At 31.9% G+C, this 21,551-nt stretch overlaps 1 protein-coding gene across 4 annotated transcripts; it reads left to right on the plus strand.

Moving 5' to 3' along the window:
• The first annotated feature begins 265 nt into the window (after positions 1 to 265).
• Hmt-1 (ABC transporter ATP-binding protein/permease Hmt-1) lies at positions 266 to 21,271 on the plus strand. 4 transcript variants are annotated; one of them, XM_088264568.1, is made up of 18 exons: positions 266 to 282; positions 1,229 to 1,413; positions 4,213 to 4,367; positions 5,824 to 5,968; positions 6,743 to 6,942; positions 8,251 to 8,407; positions 9,185 to 9,362; positions 10,527 to 10,696; positions 11,652 to 11,889; positions 13,946 to 14,121; positions 15,261 to 15,330; positions 15,669 to 15,804; positions 16,580 to 16,787; positions 17,810 to 17,988; positions 18,266 to 18,380; positions 19,437 to 19,577; positions 19,678 to 19,799; positions 20,456 to 21,271. In XM_088264568.1, the coding sequence occupies exons 3-18, from the start codon at positions 4,222 to 4,224 to the stop codon at positions 20,628 to 20,630; spliced, it is 2,556 nt and encodes an 851-aa protein (XP_088120694.1). In that variant the 5' UTR covers positions 266 to 282; positions 1,229 to 1,413; positions 4,213 to 4,221; the 3' UTR covers positions 20,631 to 21,271. The 4 variants fall into 4 exon arrangements, with proteins under 4 accessions (XP_088120694.1, XP_088120693.1, XP_088120692.1 ...); XM_088264566.1 differs by lacking the exons at positions 266 to 282; positions 1,229 to 1,413 and adding exons at positions 1,468 to 1,561; positions 1,880 to 2,033; XM_088264567.1 differs by lacking the exons at positions 266 to 282; positions 1,229 to 1,413 and adding an exon at positions 1,466 to 2,033.
• Positions 21,272 to 21,551: the final 280 nt, after the last annotated feature.

Genomic DNA, 21,551 nt, shown 5'->3' on the forward strand with positions numbered 1-21,551 from the left:
TCCTATGCCTACTCGTGAGTGGATTTACTCTTTATTTTTAAAGTTACCATAATTTCATGTAATTCATGAGTGAAAATTCTAGGCAAAAACACTTGCAACATATTTGGTATAGGCATGGGCAAAGATTATATACTGGGGCATGGGCGTTTTCCACTTTCCAAATTAATAATCCCAAAAATAGAAAACGCCCATGTGCTGGTAGACTTAATGTTGCTAGTATGAATTTTGGTGACAGAAAGATAATGATTCCTTATCTATGATTTTCCAGTCAAGATTTTCTTTGCTTCGGTCAGGGGGGGTCGACTCGTAAACGTCAGATTGTTCAAAAAACGACCAGAAAATGACGAGACACACTAATACACTAACAAAAACACCAAAACGGGAACGAAAAATACGAGATACCAACAAGTTGTTCAAATATTTCAAATAAATATAGACAGACTATGGTTGTAGACAATTATCGATAGAAAAATAGAAATCCGTCTATGAAGAACTTGATAATATCGAGTATTATGCCAAAGTTAAAGTTAAATTTTGCGTATGAAAGTGTAGTTTTTCTTACTTAACACAACGCTCCCTTGAACTTCTGCAGCACCCCCCAAATGCAAAAAATTTAAAAACGCCTAGCCAGACTTTCAAAACGCCCACAAAGGGGCGCTGGCACCCCCGTTAAGAAACATAACTTCAGAAAGTGGTGGGCAATCCTTCCGCCCTTTTAAAATATTGTATTTTCTAGAATTTTAAATATAATATAGTAATTTGAAAATTCTATCGTTTTTGTTTTTGTTGAACAGCCTTATATTTATACATAGTTTGGGATAATAATTTCAAAAAAGTTACCATTACTATTTACCATTGTAAGGCTAAGTTGAGTAACCATTATTAATCGCCTGAACTCTTTTTATAAATGTCGCGTTTTAGCCGTGACCTTTCTATTTTTGTTTACACTGAAATAAATAAATTTAGATAGTGAAATATCTTCTTTGTAATATTAATATTATAATTTTGAAGATATGTTATACAACAAATTTCAATATAAATACCATTTAAGCTGAAAAATGAATGATAAATATTTCGGCGGGTGGATTTGACATTCAGCCGCGGCGAAGTCACGCCCAGCCGGGAGCTTAGTACTTCTAGCCGTTTACGTCACTTCCGGCCGCTGGCGAATATCACTTCCAGCCATAAAAAATCGAGGTAGTTGGCGGTCTTTATATAAAATAGTTAGTCTGTGGCTTCGGTGTTGACTTCTAGAATGTGGTTTCTCAAGAAAAATAATAAATGACTTGCATTATACAAGACGCAATGTTTTTAAAGTGGAGTCAAATCTGTTAGAAAAAGCGATATCTGCGCGATTTTCGCTTTTTTATTGAGTGTACTTTTTTATACATCGAAACCGGCTAACATTTTAAGGTTAGATACAACTGTTTCATAATAATGTAATGTTTTGTGTTTAATGTGATACGCAGTTTGTGATTTGATTTTGTAGTGTCGAGTGTTTTGAGAAAAGAAAAATCGAATACAACCAATTTTAAACTACCTCTTGCTTTAGTCAAACTATGTTCGTTTGATACATTGATATTTTGATAACATTCATTACAGATAATTTAAAATTGGGTTACATGTATTACATTACTCATTTAAAATATGTTTGTGGTAAAGTCACGAGCATGAATTTGTCATATTTTTCATGATTTCATGAATCATTGAGTAAATTTAAATGATTTCATCTGAATAATACTATATAATAAAACTATATGGCTTCTCCACTTTTATTTTATTTGTTTAATGATCTCAGTAAGGACGAAATCCGGTCTTTGGTGAAACAAAATAAAAGTGGAAAAAGCTAAATATATTTTTTTTATCGTATAAAATACAGTTCCACCATGAAATGTCAGTACAAAACTTTAAATGGAATAATGCTATCTTAAGTTCTTTTTGAGTAGCACATAGCTTGTTTAAAAATCCAGTAGCAAATGAGTCAATAATGCGGTAATAATCCAATAGTGTATTACCATATGCTTATGGACTTGGTAAGATAATATTTATTTATTTAAACTTCATATACAGAAAGTAAATAAGTAAATTGGTGGGCTTATTGCTAAAAAGCAATATCTTCTAACCAACCAAAAACAGACTAAAGGGTAGATAGTACTTGGAACATTTAAAAAAGCATAAATTACAAATTGACACTTAAAAAAATATAAATTACAAATAAGGAGGGCAAAGGAAAAAGGGAGTTTAAGGAAGGAGGTAGAGGGAAAAACTAAGGGAGGAGGTTTGATGGACAGTTAGGATTCTAATGAGAGGTAATTCATTCCATAGTCTAGCCTCATGGACAGAGAAGAAATTACTGAAGAATGATGTGTTATGGCGAGGAATGGAAAGTCTTTTTTCTTGGGAAGAATGAAGTGATAGACCATGATCTGAGAGGTATATAACATTTTCAGCAAGATATTTAGGTGCATTGGGCGTGTGAAGAATATAATAAAGAATGTGATAAACTAGTAATCATTACTATCACATTTCGCTCACTCCTTTCAAGGATGTCATAAATCAAAAAACTTGATTTTTCAGGAGAACGTTTTTAAAGTTTAAAAATATAACACAATGTATTAAAAATAAATATCAAGCCACTTATTGAACTTTTTACTGTGCAACAGATCTTTTCAGGTAAAACCTGAAGGTTTTTTCTCCATTTGAAAAATATTTAGTATATTTAAAAAAATAATTAAACAATGCCTTTTCTTCAAAATGCAAAAACAACACTTTCTGCCCTGTAGCGGGTAAATATTAAGTTAAAAATATGCCTCTTTTGCTGGGATATAGTACATTTTCTGGGCATTCCAAAAACACGCACAACTCAAAATCGTCAACAAAAATCGTCATTTTTGATTTATGACGTTCTTGAAAGGAGTGAGCGATATGCCCAATTTAGAATTTTTAATGCAGCTCAAAATATTATGACTTCTTATTTACTTCTCTAATTTATAATTGCAATGTTGATAAAAATAAGGTATTGTTAGAAAAGAACAATCGAATATTGTATTCCATTAGCAGTAGTTGTACAATTGAAGGTATGCAATCCCGAGTGCCCAAGCCATTGTTGCTTGTTTCCTTTTCCTCTGTTTAATTAATAGCGTAAGACAGGTTTAATTAAACAAGTACATGTTTAACCCTGGTGATGACAAGGTTTTTGTTGAAACCGCTCGAAGAAAAAAATGTACCAATAAAAAAGTGATTAAAAACAAAGCTGTTTTATTTTATAAAGTTTTTAAAATGTGCCAAAGTATGCCACAAAGTATCTGCGAAAAATATTCAAGAAAGTATTTTTTCTTGTTATTTTTTTTTTGTATTTCGAAAACATTTATCACTTTGTGGAATTATGTAACCTTATTAATTTTTATAATGCTAATTATCTGCAGTTGAATTGATAAGGGAATGGAGATTTTTATTATGCTAATTATCTGCAGTTGAATTGATAAGGGAATGGAGATTTTTATTATGCTAATTATCTGCAGTTGAATTGATAAGGGAATGGAGATTTTTATTATGCTAATTATCTGCAGTTGAATTGATAAGGGAATGGAGATTTTTATTATGCTAATTATCTGCAGTTGAATTGATAAGGGAATGGAGATTTTTATTATGCTAATTATCTGCAGTTGAATTGATAAGGGAATGGAGATTTTTATTATGCTAATTATCTGCAGTTGAATTGATAAGGGAATGGAGATTTTTATTATGCTAATTATCTGCAGTTGAATTGATAAGGGAATGGAGATTTTTATTATGCTAATTATCTGCAGTTGAATTGATAAGGGAATGGAGATTTTTAAACAATACGTGGTATAAATAGAGTGTATGATAAATAACACTTTTTATTTATATCCGCGTCCGTAGTGTAATGGTCAGCAGGCTCGGCTACCGTTCAGGAGGTCCCGGGTTCGATTCCCAGGGGGGGGATCAAATAAATGTAAGTGATTTTTTCACTGTAATATTTATTCAATATTACCCTAGACTGGTACCTGATGCGGAGGGCTGATCACCTTTCCTTCATGTGTTAACGATCAAGATAACACTGCGTTTATATGATATAGTGCCCTATGCACCATTGAGTGCGGATGAAGGTTTGAATGAATGAATGAATTTATATGGAAAAAAATACGTGCATGGATTTAATTATTATTATTATTATTTATTTTTTTGTAGATTGTAAAAATGTTGTATTGTCCGCCAAATATAACGTTGGATGAAATATGGGTGGACCATGGCATATCCCAGTGTTTCATGGAGACCTTGGGGGCCTCCATCGTTGGTGGGTTTATCTTGCTGCTGGGGACTATACAAATTATCATGTACCGAAGGTCAGTAGTTATTTTCATTTCTGAATTTATTCAGGTGCTTTGAAGGACCTCCATTTACTTATTGTATGAATTATTTATATAGGGAGTTTTTTTTAGAGGTATACAAATTCAAATTTCACCCAGATGGTGGCACCCGCCGTGTGGCATGTTGCGCCGTCTTGTTGACACCACAGCTCTGTCACATCAATGCCATTCAACTGAGGTACGAGGAAGTTAGTAATAATGGTTCTGTAGCGCTCTCCATTGACCGTAACATTCTGGCCGGCATCGTCTTTAAAAAAATATGGGCCAACGATGCCGCCTGCCCACAAAGTACACCAAACTTTTAATGTATATAACGGCGTCTTGAAAAAGGCTTATGGGTTTTCTCCACTCCAAATTCTGCAATTCTGGTTATTGCCATTTAACCAAAAAAGTGCCTCATTGATGAACAAAATTTTGAGTTGAAAAAAAGGATCAAGCTGAATATTGTTTTTGGCCCATTCACCGAACCTACGATGTCTATTCATTCAGTCCATTTATGATGAAATGGCAAAACATACTGACTACAAATCAACTATCAAAAAAATACCTCGAAAAAAAACACCCTATATTTATTTATATTATATAGTATCTTCCAACCAAATAAAAACAGACTAGTAATATGAGTCAAAGTTTGAACCTTATACAGTCGTTAAAAATTATAGGGCAGATAGTGCTATAATGAGAGAATTTTTTTGATGTTGCTAGTATGAAGGATGTTTCCATGCCGTCCGTATAGAAAATTCAACAAATAAACTCAGGATGTGACTCAATCATAAATCATAACATCTTGGTTAATTTTTATTTATTTATTTTATCTTCAAACCTGATTAAAAATTAAGAAAATATATAGGTATTATGATGAAATTATTATGCGTTAATTATTAGATCCATTACCCTACAATGTTGCCTTTTTAAATACTTAAGTTTAATTCTTTTTTATCTGGGGTCACATAAATCTCGCGTTAAAGATTACAATAATTAAGTTACATAATTTAATAAATATTATTTTACAAAAAATCATACCTCAATTAATGTCGGGGAATATGTTCCATACATTTTTACTATTAGAGAAATTTTGCAGTAATGGAGACTTGGCACTATGGGCTTGGGCAATTTGAAATCCCTACAGCTATAAATTTCTACCATTCTTTATTTTTTGCTTTATTAAAGTCACTTAGAGTCTCACACTCGTAACCTTACATAAGATTGTGATATATTAAAACTGTACTTGCCAGGTTGCAATAAGTAAGGGTGACCTCAAGGGGTGTAGGGGGAACATTTGTTCTTAATGTAATGATGTAGATAACTACCATCAAGAAAAGGTATAAATGTTTTTTTTATTAAGGGTTTTTCATTAATCACGGTAAAGAATTGATTTTTTTTTAGAAATTCTGGTTTATATATGTATTTCAAATAGGCTGGAAAATTTCAGATATTCTACGGAAGTAATGAATGTGCAATATGTCAGACTGTACATTGTACAAATATGTTTCACGCTCTACATCCCAATTTTGGCAATAACACGATTCATCCTACAAGCAACATTATATAAAGATGGAAATATATATGGATACATGGTATTTTTTTTTGCATATTTATTAAGCTTCATTCCCTTCTGTAGTTTAGTAGTTAACCCTTCCCATATGATACTTAAAACTCCTGCGAGTTCCGGTGATATGTATTTTGTACACCATATGAAAATGTGGTTTTAAAACGGAAAAAATGTGAATATTCCTGAATGTTGCTTTTATTGACCATAGTTGAAGTTGAAATGTAACAATTTTGTAATGTTAGCTCTGATGATTCCCTGAAAACGAGAAAAAAGACATCGTAATTGGCCGTTATAGAAAGCGCAGAGACTGTGACCGGCGCGCGAGACGATCCGCACACTACTGGACTGGCAGAGTAAACACTTTACCACATGCGACATACGACTTACAAAGCACGCCACACATAAAAAGTTTTTTCACAAATTATTTATATCCATCGCTGCAAATGAATAACTTATATTATGAAATTTTCATATAATACATAATTATATTATGGAGGAATACAAAAATTCTGAGCCCGTATCTATTATATTTTATATTGATATTCTCATTTGAAAAGTCGAGTTGTAGTAAATACATATCACCGGGAGGGGAAGGTTAATATGTCTAGCTACGTGCACGAAGTCCTGGGTTCAGTCTCATAAAATAAGTAAACAATGCTTATTTTAAGTTTCTTCAAATACTAATCGAGATTTCTTGGATGGCTGTAAGAAAAAAATAAAAAGCTAAATTCCTCTATGAAAATATTTATCTGTTGCCTTTCATGGTGTTACCTGTATGATAAATATGCTAATGTTTCAGATATTATCTCTGGTTACGACCATAATAATATTCCCATTCTCTGCATACTTGATGGGGCTGGAGAGAAGGTACCTGTTGCCTTCAGTACCCCCCAAAGGACATGGATTTGTGTTGCTGATATTTTGGACATTAATATTTATAATGGAGAACCTTTCCTTTATTAATATCAAAAAGGAAGGCTGGTGGTGGCACTTGAGAAAGTAAGTAGCGTTCTGAATAATTACCTTTTTTTTTTTTTTTTGACATATCATCAAAGATGAGGAAGAATATGGAAGTCTGGGCATTTACGGGGTTGACGACCGTCATACGCTGGTTAAGTGATCACTTTACACATGTGTAACATTCACCAATTCTACCCATTATTGACAACCACACTTCTCAAATTCTATATATATATATATGAACTAATTTTGAAACATTGCTCTTGAAGATGTCAAAAAAAAAATACTCCTATAGTTGGATATAATCCAGATTTGTGAACGAGTGTTTGGACACACTCAAAATGTTATAAATTACCATTTTATTTATAAAACGTATACCAACTCCCTACAGTTTCTACTATTTGAGCGAGGAAAATTTTATTTTAATCAATGGTAAACTGCCTATTTATTTTGGAAAAACCAACATTTTGTAAGGCTTTACTTAGCGTTTTATTAAAATGTAGACTTTTTCCATACCACCTAATTATAAAATATAATAAATCTTGTGTTAATAATTTTTCTGTAATGGAAAATTTATTTAATTATAAACCATATTTTTAATCATAACAAACAAATGTGTTACATAAATACTGGCGGCAGCTCGATGTTAGCTCCTAATTATTTAAGAGAACTCGTAATAATCATAACCATAATTAAAATATGATGATAATAATATTAATTATATAACCTGCGTCTGTAAATTAGAAAATTATTCAACTGTCATTTAAACTTTTCATTAAGATTTATATAATAATATAAATATAAAAATTGTGTTACAATTAAATATTTGCAAAATTGTATATTTATCTTCTTATTTGTGATATAGAAATTCAGTTGTTTATGTAATAAATCACAATTCAATCATATCAATGTGACAATTTTCTATATATATTATCACATTTTAAGCATAAAAAATCAAATATTGACTTTTAAACGAATTATATAATTAATAGCTTTTTAACATTATTTCAATGTTAACCGCTCCTTTCAGGAAATGTTTGCAAAATAAAGTAGGTTGAGCAAGCCTCTGAATCTAAAAGAGTAGTATGCAATGAATGATTTCTTCACCTAGTAGTGCTGAATACAGGTTGAGAGAAAGAGATATTGTTAATACCTATTTTTTTGACAGATTTTTTTAGATTTGGGAAATGGAAAAATTAGGATATAATTAGTTCAATAGCAATTCCTGAGTAACTCTAAGAATGTGTAAATCCTGTTACATAGCGACATGAATATTCAAAACAAAATATGGTAACGTGTCACCAAATTGGCGATATGTATCTATGTAATGTGTACATTTACTTTCAGTCTGGAAGATCGCATAGAGATGGGATTGTTTGTAGCGCGATATGTATCATGCATGGTCATATTTGTGTTGGGTCTCAGGGCACCCGGAATAGTACAGCACTATGAATATCTCAACTCGAATCATGTAAACTCTACCAGAACGCCAATTTCTTCACTCGTAAGTATTATTTTATTAACACGTTACTTGAGTTGAGTAAATAACTCGCAATGCAAATGAAAATAGTAAGTGAAAACTCAGGGCTTCCCTTATAATCTCTTAACCACTTAGTGGCTTTTAAGAACTTCATTAATTGATTTGGCAGTCACTTTGTGGTAAAATCTATCCATTTTTAATTTATGTTTTACTTAGTTAATACCACTATTTCTTAAAAACTATTGTGTTTCGATACGTTCCGCAGCATTTTGCATACGGTGTTTGAAAATGATAAGGAATGCATTGAAACGCGTGTCAATAGATTTTAAGGAATAGTGGTTTTTACTCGCTCGCCTGTCTCCACTTGTGTTCTATTTCTAGTTTAGTACCAGTTTACATTTGTTAAAAATAAAAGATTAAAAATTATTTTGTTTACTTAAAAGTTATTATGTAATATCTGAAAAGTTGGACCGTATATTGTTTTTTTTTTAAGTAATTTTTTTAAATTTGCAAATGCTAACATTTTTATTTCAGTTGAAAGTTTTACAAACTTTATGTCAAATATCAGTTTTTGTTTATATCTGTTCGGTACAAAAAAACCTCTAGCATTAAGTGATTAAACACTCAATATTTTTCATGATGTACTTTAATTGAAACCATGAATGACTTTTTCATTTAATTTAAAATATTATATTTCTGCAATTTTTGTTGTTTCAAAATCATCCAACATAATTAATTTACTGTCTGTTTTATGGTAAAATTTTGAATCATTTCAAAATGTGTTATTTTTGTTTTCTTTAGATAAACGATGAAAACCGCTCAACATTTAGTAATGCATGGTCAAAAATGCGTACGCTTTTACCGTTTATGTGGCCGAAAAATGATACACGGCTCCAATTCAATGTTGTGATTTGTGTCCTCGCCTTGGTAGCAGGGAGAGTCATCAATCTGTATGTGCCCATTTACAGCATGTATATAGGTAAGTCCACATTCTTATTAACACATTTTCGTCGGGACACGGCATTTGCCGTTTTTCGCGGACTGTCGGTCAACTGCGGGACACGGCAAATGCCGTTTTTGTCGACTGTCGGTTAATGGCGGGAAACGGCAATATACGGGTTTGTTATCAGCGTGAAATAAAACGCGTTGAAGGGTAATCTGCTACCTGGGTGCTAGGCGATAGTCTGTTGACGTTATTTGAGATGTCTTGTCCAGATTGGCTAGTGTGTCGCTTGTAAAGGCATCCCCAGAAATCTAGAGTTTTTATGCGATCTCAATCTCATGGTTAGTTTGAGCCATTTCACGTATTGGACTATTTTTCACACCGCTCGCACTGTTTTGTTTACTGTTTGGTGTGTTATTATTTGAATATATTAGCATTGTATAGGGAATGATACCTCGGAGGGGAAGACTATTTTTTATAGTTTACAATGCTTCTAAAATTGTGAAATACGGAATACCTAATTAAAAATTATGATTATAATTTATTTTTGATGATCAAATGTCATATATGATTTCTTTGAAAATTTCAATCGAAAATATTATTTAGTTTAGAAATTTTAAGAAAGCGATATATTTTTGCGCCAATCGCGAAAAACACCCGCCATAGGCTAGAGTCTATTGTTCGAAGCGCCCGACTACAATGTGTTAACATAATGACTCCTAGTATCGTATGAACACCTTGTCTAAGTATGGATCATTAAGTGCGCAAATCCTATTTTGGGTTTGAGGCGCATTGCAAAGCCCCCTTGGCAAACCATCTCTAAAATAAACAGCTAAATAGTTTCATAAATTCTCTATATGTATCGATAAGTAATAATTTTTTGGCAGCTATGAAATACTGTTCATATACTTTATATTAGGTTAAAATTATCTGTTATTATTTAAAATACAAAAATGGTAAATCCTTGTTCTTATGTTTTTCCACGGACTGATAAAAATGTGTTAAATAGAGAATATAAAAAAATGCACCTACAAATGTTACTGTATCATATTTAATTACAGTGAAACAATGATTTAAATCACCTAGAGGTTCTTCATTTCATTTTTTGTATACATATTTTGTAAAAATGAAACCCCATCTCGTGCACTTAGAACCCTGACGCGATATTTATAAAAATAATATTCTTTATTTATTTTTCAGTTAACAGCATTTCCACCGATCCTCCTCTTAAGTTCCGATGGGATCTCGTGTTGATCTATGTGGCATTTAAGTTCCTCCAAGGAGGTGGTGCTGGCAGCATGGGTTTTCTCAACAATTTGAGATCTTTCCTCTGGATTCGGGTTCAACAATACACAACCAGAGAACTTGAGGTAAGTTTTTGTTGTGATTAACTACGATTTTCTTTTTTTTCTTTATTCTTTCAACTGTGTCATATCAATTAAGGGTCTGCTGTGATATTACTTAGATTAGTATGTTCTAGACCCCCAGATTCTCAATGCATAAATTGAGTATATCAAATATATTATTTTTTGACATCTCATCAAAGATGAAGAAGAATATTGAAGTCTGGGCATTTACAGGGCTGACGACTGTAAATTCCCAGACTTCCATATTCTTCTTCATCTTGATGAGATATCAAAAAATAATGTGAAAATAACTCCTGTAATTGGAGATAATCCAGATTTTGTGAGCGAGTATTTGGACACACTCAAAATGTTGTAAATATCAAATATAATTTTAAATGCAATTTAAACTGAGGAATTGGGATCTCGTAAGTTGAATGCTGGAATTTTGTCATTTGTAAGGTTTTTGGAATTCCTTCCTTGAATAAACCCTGTCCAATGCTACTTATTTTTTACTATTTGTTCTTTCCTAAATGATGGAAAACATCATCACCCAACAAGTGATGCTCCCACTATATCGAGTGGTACGGCATTTCTCAGTGTTCCTGAATACATTAAAGCCTCATTAATTAAAACAATGACGATTCTATTTATATTTCTAAATTCTGTTCCCTCCAATGATAATTTCATACAAAAGTTTTGATGATTTGAATTTAATTTTGATTCTTTATTCAAAGAATTAAAATTGCCATAAAACAGCAAAAATCATGAAAAATCAAACTACTTTAAAAATACAAATTACTTTCGAAACATTGCAGTGAATCAGTTTGTTAAGGGAATTTATTTTTTTATTTTTCATCTGACTTTTAAAATATGTTGCCAATGTTGGTACCTTCAATTTTAAATAAACGAACTTTTGGTGTACTAGGCAACCATAAAACTGAAGAGTAAAATTTGATTTGACGCGTATTGTCTTCCTCAGGTGGAACTATTCAGGCACCTGCACAGTTTGCCCCTCCGCTGGCACCTAAGCAGGAAGACCGGAGAAGTTCTGAGAGTGATGGATCGAGGAACAGACTCCATAAACAACCTCCTCTCTTACATCCTGTTCTCTATCACTCCCACTATTGTGGACATCATCATCGCCATTGTATTCTTCGTGTCCTCTTTCAATGCTTGGTTCGGTCTCATTGTGTTTTTGACCATGGTACTGTATATAGGTAAGATAAGTTCTTAATTTGTTTATATTACTCAAAATGCAGAGGGGGCGGTGTCGGATCTATATATCGCTCACTCCTTTCAAGAACGTCATAAATCAAAAATCATCAATTTTCAGTTGTGCATGTTTTCGGAATGTCCAGAAAATGTACTTTATCTCAGCAAAAGCGGCATATTTTTAACTTAATATTTACCCGCTACAGGGCAGAAAGTATTGTTTTTGCATTTTGAAGAAAGGGTATTGTTTAATAATTTTTTTAAATATCCAAAATATTTTCAAATGGAGAAAAAACATTAAGGTTTTACATAAAAAGATCTGTTGCACAGTAAAAAGTTTAATAAGCGGCTTGATATTTATTTTTGAAAAATTAAGTTTTTTTTTAAAAATATGACGTTGAAAGGAGTGAGCGAAATGTGAATTCTTGAAAAGTTTAACGATTCATTTTTGATAATAAATAGCCTAACGTATCTCCCAGCGTCAGTTATTGTATTGTATTTCGTATTGGGTGGCGTGTGCTGGTTTGTTTGATGTTTTTTGGAAGTACCAATCTTTCTTTCGTCAAATTTTATCAGCATTGCCTAAAGACATCTTTCAAATACTAATAACGTTAACAAACATTCCATAATTGGCGCATACGTATGCGAAGATGTATGAATGTGAAAGAGGCAAAAACAGAGTGGTGTGGCATTCTATTCTCTCTTCCTACCCTTGCGGAGAAGTGGCATGATGGTTAGTTAGTTAGTTTATCTACAATTTCAATAAAACACACAAACTATCATTCAAATCTATTCAAAGCCTTAGTAAATGTCTTTTGTTCACTCCTTGTTTTACAAAATAATTTTTATTAAAAACTATCCACGCTATTGTCCACAACTTACCCAGGAGATAAAATTTTAATTAAACGTACTATAGGTGATAATTCAAAATTGGAAATTCACTAATTATGTTTTTTCATTTGTTTAACAACTAAATAAAAAAAGGATTATTGTGTGTACTTACATATTTTTTAAGCAAACTTTAATTAACAAAGAATTTATTTATATTATTATCATGGCTAATGATAAACATACTTCTTACATAAAGGAAAAAAAAAATTCTATACGAAGTTTACTTCATTCATATTAGATAACATTAGTTATGTCTCTGACCTAATTCCATTGATTATAGTTAGAAATAATAGTGAATTGAATGAAGTCATCATTATATGAATAGGTCCAGATAATAATGTAATTTGTCCCGTAATAAGCGATAAGAGTATATGAATTGATAACCCTTATTAATTAAAAATTAAAAATGGGAAGATTATTACGGCAATATATCATCTCTTGAAGGTCATGAGTAGTGAAGTATGAGATATTTCCTAGTAAAAAATGATATAATCTAATAATTTTTCAAATATTTTTTTACAGAACATAAATTGTATACATTTATTTAAATCACAATTTTAAACATATTTTTAAAAAAAATTATGCAGAGACCCACCAAGCCACCTTGTATGTCTTGTCGGTGGAGTTCTTTAAATTAATATTTAAATTAATATTAAGAGTGCTGGTACCGACACTGATGGAAGTGAAACATGGAACTGGCAAAGGAAGGATGAAAGCAGAGGGAACGCTGTTGAAATGCGCTCCCTCAGATGAATGTGTGGAAAATCATTGTGTGACAGAATTAAAAACGAAGATATAAGAAAGGAATGTAAGGCTGAACAAGAGGTAATTGAAAATATTAAGAAGAGATCCTTAAGGTGGTATGGACATGTGGAGTGAATGGATAATAAGAGAATGACTAAGAAAGTATATGTGGCGAATGTGAGTGGGAGAATAGAACGAGGAAAACGTCAAAAAACACTTGGCATGATCAGATCAATCAGAACCTAAAATCTGGTAGTGTCAAAAGTCTGCGTAATCAGAGGGCATGTATGACTAGATGTATAGATATGAAGGAAGCGAGGAGTGTATGTTAGGACAGAAGAGTGTGAATTCTTTAGATATTAATCCTGATGGATTGGTGGCAATGCCCTATATTGAATCTTGTCAAGTTGTAGTTTTTATTTCTAGCGTCAACAATCACTGTAACGGAATGGCGTACAAAATTCCAACGGAGGATGAATTTGGCTGATAATGCTCAAAAAGCACGATCAGTAGATTCCCTGCTGAACTTCGAAACTGTCAAGTATTACGGAGCTGAACAATATGAAGTGGATAGTTATAGGGAGGCCATAGACAAATATCAGGTTTGTAATTTTTTTTAAAGATGATGTTTCAATGAGAATTTTTTATTATTATTAACCCTTTGCACTTGAGACATTTTTTTGATGACATCAGTATGTAACTCGAGTGACTTTTTTTGCAAATTTGCAGAAAAATAGTTATATATAGAATTTTAGAAAAAAATACAACCAAAACCTGGAAATGGGTATCATGCAAATTGACAATAAAACCAATCGATAAGTGTTTAAAGTGCTTTATTTAAGAAAAAGAAAGACACTTGCTTACTATTTGAAAAATTATATTCTTTCAATGTATGGTATCTAACAAAGTGTCACTAAACTCATAAGTCTCATGCCTTTGCCAATTTTCGTCCCTCCGTGAACAAACCACACAGTCTTTTTTGATCCTATATACAAAACCATCCAGTTTGCCATCCAGACGGACCTCATATGAAGAAGTAGACGGCCTACTTGGAATCTGCCGATAGTCCCCTACCAACTGATCTATCAAAGTTTTCACAAACTTTAAGTGACTCAATGCTAGAAACGACCTTGAGCAACTGGCGGGACAGAATTGTACCTGCGTTAGTACATACGTATCCCTGCCTTTTATTGTTTAAACAACATAACGGTACATAGTGGCGACATGCAGTCGCCAACCGATTTACTGGGAAATTTACCATGTCGACACATTGTCGTCATTCGAGTTCAAAGAGTTAACATGCATTTCTGAATTTTGTACTTTGTATTTGAATGGTGTAATGTAAATAAGCGGGATCCAACCAAAAAACATTTAGGAATCACTGGTTATTGTTTAATACATGTTTTAGCATAGCTAAACTGAAAAGTGTTACATAAAATAAAAAATTAAAATACACATACTCCTTGTATGTATAAACGAGATATAAACAAGCACTCTTATCTTTGTTTTATTACATAAAAATGTACCCGAAATAATTGCTTTCATGTGTTTAGTTTTTAATTATAAAAAAATACATTTTTGCCAATAGTAAATTATTTAATGTGATTTTATTAATTTACACAATTTAATAATACATTTTTATGTAAATGATTGATACCTGTTCTATTTTTTTTTTCATTCTCATTATACTGATTTTTAGGACGCACTTAAATAAATCATGTTTATTTCCATTTCATTCCAGACAGAAGAATGGAAGGCAACAATCACACTTAATATTCTTAACACTGTGCAAAATGTTATTATTTGTGGAGGTAAAAATCTTTTAATATACTATAATAAAATAACGAAAACCGCTGAGATGAAGCATGTCTATGAGCATATGTATTTTATCAATTGTTATCAATTGATATACGAATCACTCGAATTGAATTTGTCTTTTATACCTGGACATTATGATGAAGAAAAGAACAGAAACATATTTTAATTTCAAAATGTCTGAATGTGTGAATTATTATTTTAGATGATAACATATGATAGGTATTAAATGATTAACGATTATAGTAAAGCTATTGGCGCTTCAGTTGCAGTATACAATTAAGTGTAGAAATTTAATCTGGGCACATTTTTCTTAAAAATCATTTTACAACAGGTTTACTGGCTGGGTCTCTTCTCTGCCTCAAAATGATTGTGGATCACAATGGGCTGACAGTTGGTGATTATGTTCTGTTCTCCAGCTATATAATTCAGCTTTATGTTCCACTCAATTGGTTTGGAACATTCTACAGGTGAACACACATGTTTTCTTAATATAAATTTGATTTTATGCCAAATTGTTTTCAATATTATAATATTGAACATACGTATGTATATATGTATGTATGTACTAACATTATTTCGTCTGGTGACACGTTGGTGTCCCACAAAAACTCTCAGGCAAATGCTGGCGACACTACGCTTGTGTCGTGTGCAAATTATCGAGATGCTGGTGACATTGTCCAATATCATATGACATTATACTTGAAATTCGTGAAAATAGAGGAACAGGATTGAGAACTCACAAGAAATGATGATGAGATTAGTAAAACATGACGATTTATGATCTCCTGATAACCGTAAAATCCCGCAGTCAACAAGGGAAATGATCTAAACCAGTCCTACCATCGCAAAAATAAAGAATCCCGATTAGAAATGCAGATGCCATAGAAAAAATACTTCAAATGTATTAAAAATTATCCTTTTTTGCCCAAGATTAACATATCTTTGCGTCAATTTTACATTTTGCTTAAATTTCTAGTGGTTATTTTGTTTAGAGTGTTTTTTCTGTGGACTTATTTTAAAAAAGTTAAAGTATTTTGTTTAGAATTAAAAAAAAAATCCCCACCATTTATACCAATAGATCTTCGGATAGAATTTATCACGGAAATATCACGAAGTAAAAATACCACCCGCCCCCAACCGAAACGTGATAATTTTTAATGAAGCATTAATTTTTTTACTAACACAAAAATAATTTGTAGCAAATTGTATATCATGTAATTAATATCTTTGTTTTAACTTCAGGGCTATACAGAAGAACTTTGTGGACATGGAAAACATGTTTGAACTGTTTAAAGAGGGCTCGGATATAAAGGATGCCATCGGAGCTCCAGCCCTTTTGGCCAGAAAGGGGGGAGTGGAATTCCGGAATGTCTCCTTCAGTTATGTGCCGGAAAGGATTATTCTAAAGAATATCTCTTTCAATGTTCCGCCTGGAAAGACGGTGGCTCTGGTATGAGTAAAATATTGATTTTTCCTGATTTAATTTAGAATACAGCGGAACCTCAGGTTGCCTAGAACGGTATTTCGGGTCGCAATAAGGAGATTTCGGGGAAACCACCGCAAATGAAATGGAGCAGCTTTATTATGAGCGACTTCATACCATTTTTTCCTTCTTCTTCGTGCTAAATCTTTTATTTAATACCACACCCTTTTTTAATCTCTGAATATTTTTTTAATAGTTCTATAACATGAATGTGGAATTGTTTAATTGGCTTTTTTTTTAAACGTAACTATTTTTGTTAATGTAATGTAATGTTTATTATTGTTAATGTAACTATTGTTTATTATATCTTTTTTTTTTATGTAAAGCTGTACAATTTCCGAACAAATAAAATAAAATAAATTATTTTATTTTATTTTTAAAAACACATTTGATAGCAATGCCATGCCTTACAACCACATGATTATAAAACTTAGAATCCAATGAATCTCATTTAATGTGTTTGCAGTGAGAAAAAAAACTTGATTAGCATTAAACATCTGATGATTTCGAATGATAACACTTTTTTCAATGTTTGAGAATTTTTAAACCATGAAATATTTTGTTCAATATTATTTATGAATTTTCATTATTTTGTATATTATTTTTACTGTATTTTGCATCTCCAAAATGTGGTTCTGACAGTAGTTGCTACACATTCCTTGAACTGTAAGTCCCACAAATGTCTCCATCTTCCAGGAACTACAGTAATGAAAATATTCTCCTTAATATACAGAAAGATGATTTTTTCCTAATACATAAAAGCATATTGCTAGTGTGGTTGCCAAAAGATGATGGATATTGTGTCTCTAAGGTACCCTGTTTTTGTTCTCCCTCCAAGGGTGAGTCACTCACAAATGGTCGGTGGTGATAGATTGCATATTAAAGTGTGATATTCTGAATTTGAATGGTCTATGACAAGGTGTACGATTGTATTCATTATACGGTTTGCAAATAGACACAGTAATAATTATTCAAACCTTTTTCCACAGGTGGGTCAAACTGGGTCTGGTAAATCAACAATAGTTCGCTTGATATTTAGATTCTACGATGTAGATTCGGGTTCCATCTGCATTGATGGCCAGGATGTCAGGACGGTCACCCAGGAGTCGCTGCGAGCTGCCATCGGAGTAGTTCCGCAAGATACTGTTCTCTTTAATAACACTATAAAGTAAGTTTTTTTTTAATTTTCAAATCTTGGCCATATTTGACTTAAAATCGCTTGCTGTTGCAAAATAAATTGATTTTGAATTATCTAAAACTAAAACCTAGTTCAATGAAACATATTTATATATAATTACATCATCTATAGTTTTAATACTGTTTGTAAGGGTACCCTTACCAAAGTTAGTGTGTTGATTGCATACTATAGTAAAAGCTTGTTAATGCAAGATTGAAGATTCTAAAATTTAAAAAAAGATAATAATATTTTAAAACATATTTTTCAGGTACAATATTCAATATGGAAGAATAGATTCTCCTGATGTAGATGTCATTTCTGCAGCAAAAAATGCCGATATCCATGAAAAAGTTCTTACATTCCCTGATGCGTACGATACAATGGTAATTATCACTTATACATATTAAACTCCTTTTCAACAATGGTTCAGGTAGATAGAAAATTCATCAATGTTAAACCCTTGTTCTCAGGTTACAAGCTCTCACTTCAAGGTGTTGAACTAATCCTCTGCTGTGCTTCCCAGCTAGACCAATGTTTCGTAGAAGTGTTTTTTCTTTCGTGTATATACATATGTATATTGCCAACTCTTGTATAGCTTCTTCATATACATAGAATTTATGTTGAGGTATTTTATTTGTTTTGTCTCACCACCATAATGATGAGGGAGCGAGACGGTACATGGCGTGATGTGGGCGGTATCTTATTATTTAGTTTTCAACCCATAAGTTGAAATTCTATGTTTTATGTGTATATCACAAAGATTGAAGATATCGAAGAAAGAAATTCACCACCTGGCAGTTCACAATGCCTTTATTTTATTACTTTAACTGACCTAAGAATTAAGTGTGAGCATACAGGGTTTTGTTGGGACATATCGCTGGTTAAATGCCAAAAAGGCCACAATGTAAAAAAAAATAATTAAACTCTTTATTCCAAAAATGGTATTTAAATTGTCAACATTTTTATATTACAAAAAAGACACCCATGATTCTAAATGAATTGGACATTTCTAACACTAGAATCATGGGTGTCTTTTTCGAATATAAAAATGTTTTTTTTTTATATTATCCACTGACACTTCGTGATGGAATTGCATTTTAAATTTATTATTAGATTAAAACCAATATTTTTAGCTTTTCCACTTTTTTATTTGACCAGCAACCGGGTTTCGTCGTTACCGACATCATCAGACTGATGATGTCGGTAACGACGAAACCCGGTCGCTGGTCAAATAAAAAAGTGGAAAAGCTAAAAATATTGGTTTTAATCTAATAATAAATTATAAAAATGTTGATAATTTAGATTGTACCGTTTTTGGAATGAAAAGTTAATTTTTTTTGCGATGTGGCCTTTCGCATTTAACCAGCGACATGCACAGATGGACGTAACAATTTTACTGTATATTAATTTTAGATTTAAATTATTTTTATTTTTTCCAGGTAGGGGAACGAGGGTTGCGACTAAGTGGTGGAGAGAAGCAGCGTATCGCTATTGCCAGGACAATCCTGAAGTCTCCGACAATTGTCCTTCTTGATGAAGCCACATCTGCATTAGATACTAAAACAGAGAGAAATATACAGGTAATTATTTTGCTCTACCTAAATTATCATGTGTAAGATTTTTTGAGAGACTTTGTATTTATTTTTACAGTTACTGATTTAACATGCCTCTTCTTTTCAGGCTGCCTTGTCAAGGGTGTGTTCCAACAGAACAACACTAATTGTTGCTCACCGATTATCCACCATCATACACGCAGATGAAATCTTGGTCCTGAAGGATGGGGAAATAGTTGAAAGGGGAAGGTGAGTAATGGTTTTTATGTAATTAGTTTAGTTTTTGAAGGAAATATGATCAATGCTCTGGGAAAAATTTTCTTTTTAAATATGAATAGTGATAATAATTTCATACAAACAATTCCCTGATTTAGCTTACTTAGAATCATGACAAAATGTAAATAAAATTATCTTTTACCGTGATTCTTAGAAAAATTATCACCCTTTAAAAAAAAATTATTTTAATCTTTTTTCGCAAAAATATCGCCAACTAATGCAGTATTATTTATTATTTGTCTCACTTCATTTTTAGTAAAAAAACACTTTCGGCACCATTAAACCTGTTTTTTTTTTATTTGCAAATACTATTGAAAATGTTCTGAAATCATAATTTTTCATGTACTTGTGATATTTTTTGTGCTAAAATTTCGACTAAATTAAAGCCCTATTTATGTAAATGTGTTTCCAGTAAAAAATACAATTTTACACAAACAAAACAAGGTATGAAAATGAATAGTTAAAATAGTGCAAGTTGGTGATGGAAGGGAAGGTATATAGGGTAAAATTAGGCAATGAGTTAAGGGGGGTGAAGAAGAGGTTCCCAAAATGGACAAAATGGAAGTTGATGGACAGTTTAGGTTTAGTATAGTTTTAACCAGCAGTATTAATGCAATTTATACTTTCAGGCATGATCAACTGCTGGCTTCCAACGGAATTTATCAGGACATGTGGCAACAGCAGTTGGAGAGTAGCAACTCCAGCGGGTTGACTTCTAGCGGCAGTGATGTAGATCTTCCTGAAAAGAAGGAACAAGAGGCTCCTCCCACATTCTTCGGCCACGGACATGGCCATAACCATTAATCGATGAATGATTTATTAATTAAGAAAATACACAAATCCTCCTGCAAGCAATTGAAATACATAATCACAAACTATCTTACATTTACAATGTAAATTTATTATGAAATACTGTGGTGCCTGCTTATTTTTATCACTTTGGGGCCTGCTTCTTTTGATGACAATAACTAGCTGAGAACATAAAGCACATTTTTCTTTTAAAATTTAATTTATTTACACATTTTTACTTAAATATAAAAATACAATTATAATGAAGCTTACATAAAAAATCATCAATTGTTTTTTGCTTTTTATTTCAGTTTAATATCTCTTTAATAAAATTTTCATATTCATAATATTTCTTGAAGTTTAATGTCCTACCCCAGTATCAAACTTCCAGCTTTAATATTGGTGCTTGAGACTGTGTGGTTTGAAGTCTAATCTTTTGTTTTCGTCTAACTACGCACTCAGATTAAGATTAAGCTGTGATTACATAATATAAATCTAAATCTAAATATAAATCTGAATTACACACTTCTTATTAATGACATGGATATATAACACGCATAATATAAACAATACAGGATTTTTTGTTGTTAGGTAAGATGCAGTGCCAGTGTTGACTGTATTACCGTACATATTTGTACTCAAGAGAAAAATAAAAATCAACATACTCCAAATATAAAAGATTTTTTAATGATTTTTGTTGTATTTTTAAAAATCTGAAAAATCCGTAATTTCACTGACTAATTTTATTTGCAGCTTATTATAAATATAGCATTTTCTAAATAGGCTATGTATTGCATCGGTGTTTATTTGTGTTCCCACTGTATTCTTAACTCAATCATATGTGCCGTAGTTATTACACACTAAGATGCTCGCTAGGAGTTTGGAAATTTCAATTTGTTTAGACATTACACCTACATAACATTACGATTTGCTCAT

Source organism: Brachycentrus maculatus, unplaced genomic scaffold, assembly GCF_059751285.1.
Source record: "Brachycentrus maculatus isolate JH-2025_06_01 unplaced genomic scaffold, ASM5975128v1 h1tg000233l, whole genome shotgun sequence".
Lineage (NCBI taxonomy): Eukaryota > Metazoa > Arthropoda > Insecta > Trichoptera > Brachycentridae > Brachycentrus > Brachycentrus maculatus.